Here is a 15,368-nt window from a genome sequence, read left to right on the forward strand (position 1 = left end):
TGAACTTGTGACATCAATAATCCCTCTAAGACTTTAGCTCAGTGTTAAAACAAGGGAAGGACAGTGGTTCACGTCTGACCTGGAATCCGAGGAAAGGGTACCTGGGAAAGAAAGATGTGGTAGTTGGACTGAAATGTGAAGAAGTCTGCCTGGGACACTTGGTAGTTGGACTGAAATGTTAAGAAGTCTACCTGGGACACTTGGTAGTTGGACTGAAATGTTAAGAAGTCTGCCTGGGACACTTGGTAGTTGGACTGAAATGTTAAGAAGTCTGCCTGGGTCACTTGGTAGTTGGACTGAAATGTTAAGAAGTCTGCCTGGGTCACTTGGTAGTTGGACTGAAATGTTAAGAAGTCTGCCTGGGTCACTTGGTAGTTGGACTGAAATGTTAAGAAGTCTGCCTGGGTCACTTGGTAGTTGGACTGAAATGTTAAGAAGTCTGCCTGGGACACTTGGTAGTTGGACTGAAATGTTAAGAAGTCTGCCTGGGACACTTGGTAGTTGGACTGAAATGTTAAGAAGTCTGCCTGGGACACTTGGTAGTTGGACTGAAATGTTAAGAAGTCTGCCTGGGACACTTGGTAGTTGGACTGAAATGTTAAGAAGTCTGCCTGGGACACTTGGTAGTTGGACTGAAATGTTAAGAAGTTTGCCTGGGTCACTTGGTAGTTGGACTGAAATGTTAAGAGGTCTGCCTGGGACACTTGGTAGTTGGACTGAAATGTTAAGAAGTCTGCCTGGGTCACTTGGTAGTTGGACTGAAATGTTAAGAAGTCTGCCTGGGTCACTTGGTAGTTGGACTGAAATGTTAAGAAGTCTGCCTGGGTCACTTGGTAGTTGGACTGAAATGTTAAGAAGTCTGCCTGGGTCACTTGGTAGTTGGACTGAAATGTTAAGAAGTCTGCCTGGGACACTTGGTAGTTGGACTGAAATGTTAAGAAGTCTACCTGGGTCACTTGGTAGTTGGACTGAAATGTTAAGAAGTCTGCCTGGGTCACTTGGTAGTTGGACTGAAATGTTAAGAAGTCTGCCTGGGACACTTGGTAGTTGGACTGAAATGTTAAGAAGTCTGCCTGGGTCACTTGGTAGTTGGACTGAAATGTTAAGAAGTCTGCCTGGGACACTTGGTAGTTGGACTGAAATGTTAAGAAGTCTGCCTGGGTCACTTGGTAGTTGGACTGAAATGTTAAGAAGTCTGCCTGGGACACTTGGTAGTTGGACTGAAATGTTAAGAAGTCTGCCTGGGTCACTTGGTAGTTGGACTGAAATGTTAAGAAGTCTGCCTGGGACACTTGGTAGTTGGACTTTGGTTGGATGGACGATGGACTTTAAATGTTTGGAGTGGACTTGGAACAGTTTGTTGTGGGATTTTGACTGGGAATAATGCGGATGATGTCGTTGGGAATGTTTGCGTCGGTTGGCTTTGGCCCTTGTTGTTTCATGTGAGGAGCCTTTCTGTTGGCCTTGTGTTTCCCATGCCAAGCAGCTGAATCCTCTTCATACACAGAGAAGCACAGAGAGGATGGAGTGACGACTCTACTCGACGGAGGAAAGACACTCGATTAGTTTTATGCCATGCAAATACCATCACATTGCACTTAATGTCACACATACACACACAAATATAAATGCACACGCACACGCTTTTTGGAGACCAGTGGTCATTCACCAAGTGTATTCCTACATAGTATGTCAATGAAAAAGGAGTGATATTATTATGTAAATGTAATTATATTATTGTCCCAAACACCTCTATTGGTTTATGTAAAGCAATAAGGTTGTTTGTCAAAGTACAGAATATATACTACAGATGGAAGTTGCCCCTAACCGCAGATCTAGGATCCGCTTACTCCCCAAATCATAACTTTAACCATTAGGGGGGGAATACAAAACTGATCTTAGATCAGCATTTATGGACAAAGTCATCCTACTTCTTACTATACAGGAGAGCTAAAAGCACAATCATTTGATTGACGTTGTGTTTTTGTTTTACCATATTCCGTTATCTATCTTGCAGAATAAATAAGGGCCAATATATTTTGAACAGAGGTGGGGGAAAGAGGGAGGAGCTATCCAGTAGTTATTATTCCAGGTGACTTGTAATGTATACAGTGTACGGTATTTAAACGTGTGTTAAGGTCACCATAAGGCTGTGGGTTGGTTATATAGCACGGTATTGTAACGACAAAAAGTTTAAGCTGCATCTCAAATGGCACCCTATTCCCTATATAGTGCACTACTTTTTTATGCTCTGATCTAAGGTAATTCACTAGTAATTCACTATATAGGGTACCATTAAAAACACACTATGTGAGGGAACCCAGATCTAAACTGTCTTTCTGGAATAACACCGTTGGACCCAAAGAAGTAGAAAACACCACTTCATATCTCTCTCTAATAAAGAAGTAGAAAACACCACTTCATATCTCTCTCTAATAAAGAAGTAGAAAACACCACTTCATATCTCTCTCTAATAAAGAAGTAGAAAACACCACTTCATATCTCTCTAATAAAGAAGTAGAAAACACCACTTCATATCTCTCTCTAATAAAGAAGTAGAAAACACCACTTCATATCTCTCTCTAATAAAGAAGTAGAAAACACCACTTCATATCTCTCTCTAATAAAGAAGTAGAAAACACCACTTCATATCTCTCTCTAATAAAGAAGTAGAAAACACCACTTCATATCTCTCTCTAATAAAGAAGTAGAAAACACCACTTCATATCTCTCTAATAAAGAAGTAGAAAACACCACTTCATATCTCTCTCTAATAAAGAAGTAGAAAACACCACTTCATATCTCTCTCTAATAAAGAAGTAGAAAACACCACTTCATATCTCTCTCTAATAAAGAAGTAGAAAACACCACTTCATATCTCTCTCTAATAAAGAAGTAGAAAACACCACTTCATATCTCTCTCTAATAAAGAAGTAGAAAACACCACTTCATATCTCTCTCTAATAAAGAAGTAGAAAACACCACTTCATATCTCTCTCTAATAAAGAAGTAGAAAACACCACTTCATATCTCTCTAATAAAGAAGTAGAAAACACCACTTCATATCTCTCTCTAATAAAGAAGTAGAAAACACCACTTCATATCTCTCTCTAATAAAGAAGTAGAAAACACCACTTCATATCTCTCTCTAATAAAGAAGTAGAAAACACCACTTCATATCTCTCTCTAATAAAGAAGTAGAAAACACCACTTCATATCTCTCTCTAATAAAGAAGCACTGAACTGATTGAGTTTCAACCAGGGATTGGAGTTCATTTTCAATTCAGAATATTCATTGAAATTCTGTTCATGAAAGGAAAAATCTGTGGGCAAATCAATGGGCAAATTGAATAGACTGAATTAGAAAGGGAATGGTCCCCATCCCTGGTGCACACTGTGTATTGGGTATTGAGAAGGTACGTTGTGTTGCTATGTGCTGTGCTATACTTATGGCCCAAATGTTTTCCTGACCTCATGACCTGACCAGGAAAACGCTGATCCCCAGTTGTAGGCTATAGCTAAGGCTCAGGGTTGTTCCTGTTCAGATCACATGCTCAGGAAAAGGTCCTGGATCTGATTAGAAAACAGTGTTATAGTGCAGTATTACACTAGAACTATAATATAGTATACAGTCATCTATTATTCAGACCAGATTGACAAAACCCTCATTTTAGTGAATTATGTGGAACGTTCTACATCAAATAGTATCAAACTAGTATGTTGTGTGTGTGTGTGTACAGTGCACTCAACAGTGTTAGTTTGAATCAGCACAGACACCTTTACCCCATCCTCCCACAATATTCAGTGTGTGTTAATGCGGTTTTATGAAGTGTCTGTCAGAGGTTCCCTGTGGAGATGACCCACACGTTCTGCATGAGTCAGACTGCTCAGCCTCATGCACACACACACACACACACACGTACTGTACACAGTACACACACACACACAAATACACAGGCATACCAAGCAGACAGCGAGCAGTCCTCTGTGCCACAGAAACCTCATTATCTGCGTCTCATGCGGCACCCTATCCCATGATGTGATTCTGATCAAAAGTAGTGCACTACATAGGGAATAGGGTGTCGTGAGGTTTGCACATTCTCTTTTTCTGCACTACTGTGTCACCCTGTAACCCGTCTGTTGTACGCTTCCTATTAGTTTTACCACTCCCCTTCACTGCACATCTGTAGATAGCTGTAAATAGCAATTAGAGTTATATAGCTGGAGGTGGATATAGAGTCTATAGAGGATTTAGGAACGTTTGGGAATGGTGACATCATGGCCCCCTTTGCCCTCTTCAAAGGATTGTGGGTAGTGTGGTTCTCTTAGGGGTGAAAAGATAGAGCTGCCAACTGTGATTCCACAGAACGTTATTATAATCAGAGAAGGGATGGACCCTGAGGAAGATCGCTCACCTCATTGGTTGAACACCTGGGGGACTGGCCAGAGCCAAAATGGGCGGAGTCCTCCAGAAATTAACCAATGAGAGGGTTTCTTTTTTCGCGTGTGTAGTTTAGAGTGCTGGATCCACACACCAAACTAGACTTTCCTCACAAATATATCAATAACATGATTTACGTGAAAGTCTGATTTTGTTGTATGTCAAGTTAGGAATGGGTTCAGAGAGCATTCCTTTAATGACTCGGGAATGGACAAAGAGGCTGCTGTATGGCTGAACCAAAACCAAGATAGAAGCACACAGAACAGAGCTGATATGATTCTAGAAAAGATTATACAAGCCAGATAGTTGTCTGTTCTACGTAGTTTCTACCTGAAAAAGCCCCTACAGCCTTTCACTGATGTGTGTTATCAGAAAGTCATGGAACTGGGAACTGGGCACTGGTCATGTTGCAGAAGAGAAGTGGCACAAAGGACTATGGGAAGAGTAGTTCATTGAGTATAGTTAATCACAAACATGTTATATAAACTCAAGCCTTCCAGGGATGCAGTTTGGAATTTTTGCATCACCCCAGATCATACTATCAGCCCAGAAACAACTCATAGCCCCTAGAAGTTCAAATATCTGAAGGGACTGGATAGGGGACAGGGTTAACTATTAGGCTTTGGGGAACTTCCGCCATATCGTTTACGCTTGTCTGCTCTGCCAAACACAAAACGTGGAAGTGCCTTGAAGTTGTTTTTGGACCGGGCCTCTGAGGGGTGCAATGACTTCTGGGTAGTGTAGTTCTACTAACCTCCATCTCTGTCCTTCCCTCCCTGCATGGCCCCAATAAGTGTTCCTCCCAGCCAGCATGAGAACCAATAAGGACGCAAACTGTGAAATTAACATATTTGTATTTTATTATTAGAATTATTCTGCATTAATAATGGCTTTGGTTTGAAAAGTGTAACTGTTTTTAATCTCTTATTGTTTTTGTAAACATGCATTTTGTTTGGACCTTTTTTTAACATCACGATCATGTATAGACATTTTATTATTTAATTTTTAATATAGTTATTATTATAATTATTATAGCTATTTATTCTAGCAATAGTCTTCCTACTATAATGTACTGTGGCAATGCATCCTAACTATAAGATATCATGTATATGAAGAAATTATCATATCGAATCTGCAAAAGGATTTTCCTAATAAAAACAACAGTTAAGAATCTGCCTTTTGTGTGATATTTCCTTTCACAATGTGTGTGAAATGACAGAAAGATGAGCTGGTCTGAGACCTGATGACTACTGTTGGCTCCTATATTGAACACCTAGGATTTTGCTTAGTGGGCTGACATTGTCTTGCATTGTATAGATCAAGGTTTCCCAGACTCGGTCCTGGGCCCCCCCATGAGCGCACTTTTATTTTTTTGTCCCAGCACTACACAGCTGATTCAAATAGTCAAAGCTTGATGATGAGTTTGTTATTTGAATCAGCTGTGTAGTGCTAGGGCAAAACCCAAAATGTGTACCCAGGGGGGTGTATAGGACTGAGTATAGGAAGCCCTGGTATAGATAACCGGGTTAGATACCAGGTCGGTTACGTGGACTGATGGTGCGCTCAAGACAACTCGGAACTAGTAAATTTCCGACCTCCGACTTCCGATTTCGCAGAGCGCAAGACCCCCCCCCCCAAAAAAAAAAAAAGACACACAATAAAGCTCTGAATGGCAAAAATCTTTTGGAAAGGTCATCCAACTCAGAATTACAAGTCAGAAACTCGGGCATCATCCTAGAGCCCCGACTTCTCTGACCTGAAGATCACTGATGTCACGATTTTTCCCAATCAGAGCTTGTTTCTTTTCAGAGATCCAAGTTGTCTTGAACGCACCACGACAACAGCTTGCAGCCTCATACTGTGTCATAATACTGTTCTCCACTCCCTGACAGCATGCCTGCAAAGCAAAGCACAGTCTCTCTATCTGCTTGAGGATTCTTCACCCAATGTGGTTGCTATGGCGACTCAGTGACGGCGACGGTTGCCGCGTCAGAATGTGGTGTGACCCAGGTGATGCGTTACGACAGCCATAGATCTTCTAGGCAGAGTGTGTGTGTGTGTGTGTGTGTGTGTGTGTGTGTGTGTGTGTGTGTGTGTGTGTGTGTGTGTGTGTGTGTGTGTGTGTGTGTGTGTGTGTGTGTGTGTGTGTGTGTGTGTGTGTGTGTGTGTGTGTGTGTGTGTGTGTGTGTGTGATGTAATGTGAAGAGACCTGAGGTTAGCAGCCCTCTGTTGGATCATTATGAGGGTGACACATACCCTGATAACACACACACACCCTTCACGTGCCTCCGAGGTTACACAAACATACACTCTTGATGCCATCCTTGTTAAAGTGTAACTAATTAGCCTCTAACATCACTGACATAATGCTGTTTACATACAACACACACCGTTAACACTGTTTTAACATCCACCATCAAAAACACAGTTGACCGGGTTTTAACATACACCATCAAAAACACAGTTGACCGGGTTTTAACATCCACCATCAAAAACACAGTTGACCGGGTTTTAACATCCACCATCAAAAACACAGTTGACCGGGTTTTAACATACACCATCAAAAACACAGTTGACCGGGTTTTAACATCCACCATCAAAAACACAGTTGACCGGGTTTTAACATCCACCATCAAAAACACAGTTGACCGGGTTTTAACATCCACCATCAAAAACACAGTTGACCGGGTTTTAACATACACCATCAAAAACACAGTTGACTCTGTTTTAACATACACCATCAAAAACACAGTTGACTCTGTTTTAACATACACCATCAAAAACACAAACACAGTTGACTCTGTTTTAACATACACCATCAAAAACACAAACACAGTTGACTCTGTTTTAACATACTCCATCAAAAACACAAACACAGTTGACCCTGTTTTAACATAGAGACTATAAAACACAAACACAGTTGACCCTGTTTTAACATAGCGACTATAAAACACAAACACAGTTGACCCTGTTTTAACATAGAGACTATAAAACACAAACACAGTTGACCCTGTTTTAACATAGAGACTATAAAACAAACAACACACACACACCCAACCCAGGGTATAATGAAGTGATCGGCCATCTCATGGAGAGAAGTTTCTCACAGGCTCTATGAGTCAGAGAAAGGTGGAAAGAGAGAACAGGGAGAGAGAGAGTGTGTATGTGTCCCTTTAGTCACCACTCATGAGTCATATATTGTATAGAGAGACTGTGGCCATTTTGGTTTCAACACATAACTATGACAATGCTCTTAGATAACTGCAATGTTCTGTAGTTTGTGTTAGTGCTTTAGCCACTACTCACATCAGAGAGAGAGGGAGGGAGAAAGAGGGAGGGAGAGAGAGACAGAGGGAGGGAGGAGAGAAAGAGAGGAACGAGAGAGAGAGATGGAAGAAAGATGGAGGGAAAAAGAGAAAGGAGAGAGAGAGACATTAAAGGAGAGGAAATTAAAGCTAAATGTAGCATCAGCATAATTTCACACTTCAGTAGAAATGAGGCCAATGCGGTAAATGCTCCCTCCCTCCCTCCCTCCCTCCCTCCCTCCCTCCCTCCCTCCCTCCCTCCCTCCCTCCCTCTCTCCCTCCCTCCCTCGCTCTCTCTCTCCCTATCTCTTTCTCCCTCCCTCCCTCCCTCCCTCGCTCTCTCTCTCTCCCTCTCTCTTTCTCCCTCCCTCCCTCACTCTCTCCCTCTCTTTCTTTCTCCCTCCCTCCCTCTCTCTTTCTCCCTCCCTCACTCTCTCTTTCTCCCTCCCTCACTCCCTCCATCTCCCTCCCTCCCTCCCTCGCTCTCTCTCTCCCTCTCTCTTTCTCCCTCCCTCCCTCCCTCGCTCTCTCCCTCTCTCTTTCTCCCTCCCTCCCTCGCTCTCTCCCTCTCTCTTTCTCCCTCCCTCCCTCGCTCTCTCTCTCCATCTCTCTTTCTCCCTCCATCACCCTCCCTCCCTCCCTCCCTCCCTCGCTCTCTCTCTCCCTCTCTCTTTCTCCCTCCCTCACTCTCTCCCTCTCTCTTTCTCTCTCCCTCCCTCCCTCGCTCTCTCTCTCCCTCTCTCTTTCTCCCTCCCTCGCTCTCTCCCCCTCTCTTTCTCCCTCCCTCGCTCTCTCCCTCTCTCTTTCTCCCTCCCTCCCTCCCTCCCTCGCTCTCTCTCTTCCTCTCTCTTTCTCCCTCCCTCCCTCCCTCGCTCTCTCTCCCCCCTCTCTCTTTCTCCCTCCCTCTCTCCCTTTCTCTTTCTCCCTCCCTCGCTCTCTCCCTCTCTCTTTCTCCCTCCCTCCCTCTCTCGTTCTCAACCTACCTTTCTCTCTCTCTCTCCTCTCCCTGCTATTTTTAGCTCTCTGGTGGATATAAAAAGCCCACTAGAGTGGGGAATGACTATAGACTGCCACTGTATGGGAAACCTTGGCCTGCAGAGCTGTCTGTCTGTCTGTCTGTCTGTCTGTCTGTCTGTCTGTCTGTCTGTCTGTCTGTCTGTCTGTCTGTCTGTCTGTCTGTCTGTCTGTCTGTCTGTCTGTCTGTCTGTCTGTCTGTCTGTCTGTCTGTCTGTCTGTGTGTGTGTGTGTGTGTGTGTGTGTGTGTGTGTGTGTGTGTGTGTGTGTGTGTGTGTGTGTGTGTGTGTGTGTGTGTTTGCGTTTGCGTTTGCGTGATCAACTATAGGTGAAAATACGGCAGAGATGTTCTGTTTACCAACCAGGCCTAGTATGTAGCTTGTATATCAGTCGGAATGAAGAGTCCTTTCCCTTTATAAATAACATTGAGTAAGGGCGCCTCCCTGCGTGTATATGTGTTACTGCACCCTGCTGTTTGATACTGTATCAATTCCGTGTCCAGATGCGTATAGCGGATACATTGAAAGCAGCTCACACTCCGGGCACACACGACGGGAAAGAGAAAATACTTACATGAATATCTGATGTTCGATAGACCTACATAAAGCGCCACAACCGAAATGTTTGTGCAATTGTACAATACCGATTGGTTTTCGATTATTGAACTCCCGTAACCACTGATCTAGGATCTGCTCATCCGCCCCAATTCTAACCTTAAGCATTGGTGGGAAAAACGCTAAACTGAACTTAGATGGGCGTCTAAAGGCAACTTCATCCTTTGTGCTCTGAACCAACCTTTTCGTTTTTCTCAAGGAGGGAAATCAAGTTTGTGTGTGAGAGCGCTATCTGGCTGTCAGAAGTGGCGGAGTAAGAGAGGGAGGGGAATAGGGTGGACACACACCGCTAGCCAACAGAGGGGGTGGCGTTTGATTCGGTAAAAACCGAGATTGAACGAACGGACTGTGGAACCAACGAAGCTGCCCCTTTAAATCAGGAATACAGCGCATTCGGAGGTGAGTTGGGAAATATCACTCTTATTTTATCTGTTTATATCACCTCTTTACAGAACCGTGTACTTATTTGCGGTTTATGTGCGCTTGTCTTCCCGATTTTGGTCATGGAAAAGCAGCGCTTAAGGGAAAGAGAGAGTCATCGGTCACGAATTCGGGTTTCCCAAGCCAGGGCGGAGAAAGAGAGAGGGTGGGGAGGAGAGGAACTGGGGGACAGGGTCTGTGCGAGAAACGTTATCAAAACGTCGGTAGCGCACACTGTAGCTGATAGATCAGAGGGAAGCAGCGATGTTTAAAACAGCTGGATGTTTTATTGAGGGAGGTGTTAAATTTGCATAATAGGCTATTTGCAAGACATGCATTATTTCCAACAGGCGAATAGCTTCCTAACGACATGTCAACAGCCTATTCTCCGGCTGAGATTCGACTATGCAGTAGGCCTATTACCGTAGTAGGCCTATAAGTGTGTGTGTGTGGCCGAGGACACACTGTTCCATCCGTCAAAATGCCCGCATTGTGTTTTCAATCGTCAGAACAGGCTTACTGTGGCATGCAGGGGTAACACACACACACAGACCCATGTAGTCCATTGTTGGGAATTTACGCGTGTCGCGTCAGCTATAGGGACCATATTGGTATTGGATGTTCAGCCATTTCATTAGCCTACCAGTGGAATCGCCATGAACTGATAAATACCGTCAAATTAATACAGTGTATTGTCTAATCATGTTAGCCTACTAATGTGATGGTCTATACTAGCACACTGCACAAGACACGACGATACTGTTTCTAACTGGCTATTCGTTGGCCTATAGGCCTAGATACAATTCTGAGGGTCAAAATACTGATCTAGACTGTCAGACAATGCTTCAGGTCACTTACCCTTTGTCTGAGAACGAGAGAATATACCCTCGTTAGGAAAGTTTGAAACTAGTTGGAACATCAACAGGCGTATGAAATTAGCTCTGTGGTAACAGGTGGGCTGTGGATAGGCCTACAGTTTCTGAACTTTTAATGGATATGGCAGCTTGTATGACCGTTTTCTTTGCATGCTTTACATTTTATCATGTGCATTGACTGCCTTTAAACTGTCAAACTTTATATATAGTTAGTAGCTCATACATAATGTACTCACACACACACACAGCCCTAATTAGAGCCATTAATCTCAAGGTCCTCCACAGTAGAGTAATTACAGTAGGACTCCTGAGAGAGGGAGAGAGAGAGAAAGAGGGAGAGAGGCCCATATTTTCTGGTGAATAGTTTGGTACAGTACTTTATTTTACAGCCCTGTGACAACATGAATGTATTGAAACAATGGGAACTTTCTAGCATGTGACACAATTCACTTGTTTCTGTGAATCCAAAAGAAATCAAAGACAGTTATTAATTACTATGTAGTTGAAATGTGTATATGACTGTAAAATAATAGTCACCAAATGTTATATATACAGTACCTCCATCACTCCAGTATTCCTGCACATTGTAAATATGGTATTGGAACTGACCCTGTATATAGTATGTTTACCCCTCTACATATCTACCTTCATCACTCCAGTATTCCTGCACATTGTAAATATGGTATTGGAACTGACCCTGTATATAGTATGTTTACTTAGTTATTGTGTTCTTCATATTTCTTCTTATTTCTCGTGTGTTTTTTTTTCTAGTATTACATTGTTATTGATTATCGCACTGTTGGGTTTTGAGTCTGCAAGAAAGGTATTTCACTGTACTTGCGCATGTGATTTTAAAAACTTGAAACTTCTACTCTGCAGGAGGTGAAGGTTTACAGCTGACCATCTGACCTAAGGTCACAACCGCTCCTGTTCACCTGAGTGACCCAACTCACTGGTCAGCCCTTCCCCTGCACACACACCTGCCCTACCTGGTACACCTGTCTACCAACCCAACACACACCTGCCCTACCTGGTACACCTGTCTACCAACCCAACACACACCTGCCCTACCTGGTACACCTGTCTACCAACCCAACACACACCTGCCCTACCTGGTACACCTGTCTACCAACCCAACACACACCTGCCCTACCTGGTACACCTATCTACCAACCCAACACACACCTGCCCTACCTGGTACACCTGTCTACCAACCCAACACACACCTGCCCTACCTGGTACACCTGTCTACCAACCCAACACACACCTGCCCTACCTGGTACACCTGTCTACCAACCCAACACACACCTGCCCTACCTGGTACACCTGTCTACCAACCCAACACACACCTGCCCTACCTGGTACACCTGTCTACCAACCCAACACACACCTGCCCTACCTGGTACACCTATCTACCAACCCAACACACACCTGCCCTACCTGGTACACCTGTCTACCAACCCAACACACACCTGCCCTGCCTGGTACACCTGTCTACCAACCCAACACACCTGTTTGGCCACTGGAGCAGACCCCAGTCTGCACACCATCCACTAGGTATGTGTGTATGTGTTTGTGTGTATGTGTTTGTGTGTGTGTGTGTGTGTGTGTGTGTGTGTGTGTGTGTGTGTGTGTGTGTGTGTGTGTGTGTGTGTGTGTGTGTGTGTGTGTGTGTGTGTGTGTGTGTGTGTGTGTGTGTGTGTGTGTGTGTGTGATTTAGGACAGTAAATGTACAATCAAGCCTGAGAAAAAAACATGATGACTGTAGCAGAAAACCACATGAGGGCAGTAGAAATCTGCTTTTAAATGATGTATTTCTCTCCCCCCTCTTCCCTCCTCCCCTCCCCATAGTGGGGGTGTGTGTATTGATGGATCAGGATGTCAACCAATAACAACATCGCCCAGGCCAGGAAACTGGTGGAACAACTGAGGATCGAGGCAGGGATCGAACGTATTAAGGTGTGTGTCAACGCTAAGGTTTTTATTAGCATGTTAGAAGCAATCCACTGTAAGGAGAAATCCACTGTAAGGAGAAATCCACAGTAAGGAGAAATCCACAGTAAGGAGAAATCCACAGTAAGGAGAAATCCACAGTAAGGAGAAATCCACTGTAAGGAGAAATCCACTGTAAGGATTAATCCATAGTAAAGAGAAATCCACTGTAAGGATCAATCCATAGTAAAGAGAAATCCACTGTAAGGAGAAATTCACTGTAAGGAGCAATCCACAGTAAGGATAAATCCACTGTAAGGATAAATCCACTGTAAGGATAAATCCACTGTAAGGAGCAGTTCACTGTAAGGAGAAGTCCACTGTAAGGAGAAATCCACTGTAAGGAGCAATCCACAGTAAGGAGAAATCCACAGTAAGGATCAATCCACAGTAAGGAGAATTCCACAGTAAGGATCAATCCACAGTAAGGAGATATCCACTGTAAGGATCAATCAACTGTAAGGAGAAATCCACTGTAAGGATCAATCCACTGCAAGGAGAAATCCACAGTAAGGATCAATCCACAGTAAGGAGAATTCCACAGTAAGGATCAATCCACAGTAAGGAGATATCCACTGTAAGGATCAATCAACTGGAAGGAGAAATCCACTGTAAGGATCAATCCACTGCAAGGAGAAATCCACTGCAAGGATCAATCCACAGTAAGGAGAATTCCACAGTAAGGAGAAATCCACTGTAAGGAGCAATCCACAGTAAGGAGAAATCCACTGTAAGGAGCAATCCACAGTAAGGAGAATTCCACATTAAGGATCAGTCCACAGTAAGGAGATATCCACTGTAAGGATTAATCCATAGTAAAGAGAAATCCACTGTAAGGATCAATCAACTGTAAGGAGAAATCCACTGTAAGGATCAATCAACTGTAAGGAGAAATCCACTATAAGGAGCAATCCACTGTAAGGATCAATCCACTGCAAGGAGAAATCCACAGTAAGGATCAATCCACAGTAAGGAGAATTCCACAGTAAGGATCAATCCACAGTAAGGAGATATCCACAGTAAGGATCAATCCACAGTAAGGAGATATCCACTGTAAGGAGAATTCCACATTTAAGGATCAATCAACTGTAAGGAGAAATCCACTGTAAGGATCAATCAATGGTAAGGAGAAATCCACTGTAAGGATCAATCAACTGTAAGGAGAAATCCACTGTAAGGAGCAATCCACTGTAAGGATCAATCAACTGTAAGGAGAAATCCACTGTAAGGATCAATCTACTGCAAGGAGAAATCCACAGTAAGGATCAATCCACAGTAAGGATCAATCCACAGTAAGGATCAATCCACAGATAAGGAGAAATCCACTGTAAGGATCAACCCATAGTAAGGAGAAATCCATAGTAAGGAGAAATCCACTGTAAGGATCAATCCATAGTAAAGAGAAATCCACTGTAAGGAGAAATCCACTGTAAGGAGAAATCCACTGTAAAGAGAAATCCACTGTAAGGAGAAATCCACTGTAAGGATAAATCCATAGTAAAGAGAAATCCACTGTAAAGAGAAATCCACTGTAAGGAGAAATCCACTGTAAGGATAAATCCACAGTAAGGAGAAATCCACTGTAAGGATAAATCCACAGTAAGGAGAAATCCACAGTAAGGAGAAATCCACTGTAAGGATAAATCCACTGTAAGGAGCAATCCACTGTAAGGAGCAATCCACTGTAAGGAGCAATCCACTGTAAGGAGCAATCCACTGTAAGGATCAGTCCACTGTTGCCAAAGCATCACAATATCCTTCTCCCTGCCTCCTTTCTCTCTCTCTCTCTCTCTCTCTCTCTCCCCTTCTCTCTCTACCCCTCCCATCTTTCTCTCTCTACCCTATCTGCCTACTCTCCCTCTCCCCCCTCCTCTCTCCCCTCCCCTTCTCTCTCTCATCCTGCCCCTCTCTCTCTCTCTCCAGGTGTCAAAGGCAGCAGCAGACCTGATGAGTTACTGTGAGCAGCACGCCCGTAACGACCCGCTCCTCGTTGGCGTCCCAACGTCAGAAAACCCTTTCAAAGACAAGAAACCCTGCATCATCCTATAGCTGCACACTCGTCTCTGCCCATCAGACACACACACACACACACACACACACACACACACACACACACACACACACACACACACACACACACACACACACACACACACACACACACACACACACACACACACACACACACACACACACACACACACACACACACACACACTCTGCACGTACACACACTCCCACCGGCTGACTCTGCAACAGCCAACAAGGCCCAGCTCTGTTAGGCTATACATACAACACACACACATACATACACACACACACACACACACAGAAACGAAATAGCCACTCTGGAAAAGCGCCATACTCAATAGCCACAGCTAGGGGGCGGTGTCTGTGTTTACAGACCACATTACCACATTAGTGATATTAGCCCTGAGTTGTGTTTCTGTGGTGCTGAGGGTAAGCCTGCACTAACATGTAGCCCTAACTGATACTGGTTACTGATTCACCCACAGAGATAGTGACACTCAAGTGGAGATGACAGATTTACTTCAAAAAGGGATTAGGACAATTATCTTAATAGGAATCCACAGTTGTCTACATGAAGTTATAGGCTGATGTATAGCATGTATTTTATTGATTCATTGATTAATCGATTGACTGATAGCATGTATCTGGGTGCTGTGGAGTGAGGGGTGTAAGGTAC

At 43.7% G+C, this 15,368-nt stretch overlaps 1 protein-coding gene across 1 annotated transcript in view; it reads left to right on the top strand.

The window, feature by feature from the left end:
* The first annotated feature begins 9,244 nt into the window (after window positions 1–9,244).
* The window catches only part of gng7 (guanine nucleotide binding protein (G protein), gamma 7), a 9,110-nt gene continuing 2,986 nt past the window's right edge, over window positions 9,245–15,368 (top strand). Inside the window, exons 1-4 of the mRNA XM_071387124.1 lie at window positions 9,245–9,773; window positions 11,549–12,226; window positions 12,521–12,628; window positions 14,585–15,368. The exon at window positions 14,585–15,368 is cut by the window's right edge and continues 2,986 nt beyond it. Coding sequence (XP_071243225.1) covers window positions 12,548–12,628; window positions 14,585–14,710 — 207 coding nt within the window. The 5' untranslated portion in view covers window positions 9,245–9,773; window positions 11,549–12,226; window positions 12,521–12,547 and the 3' untranslated portion in view covers window positions 14,711–15,368. The remainder of the gene's footprint in view (window positions 9,774–11,548; window positions 12,227–12,520; window positions 12,629–14,584) is intronic.

This window comes from Salvelinus alpinus, chromosome 38 (assembly GCF_045679555.1).
Source record: "Salvelinus alpinus chromosome 38, SLU_Salpinus.1, whole genome shotgun sequence".
Classification (NCBI taxonomy): domain Eukaryota; kingdom Metazoa; phylum Chordata; class Actinopteri; order Salmoniformes; family Salmonidae; genus Salvelinus; species Salvelinus alpinus.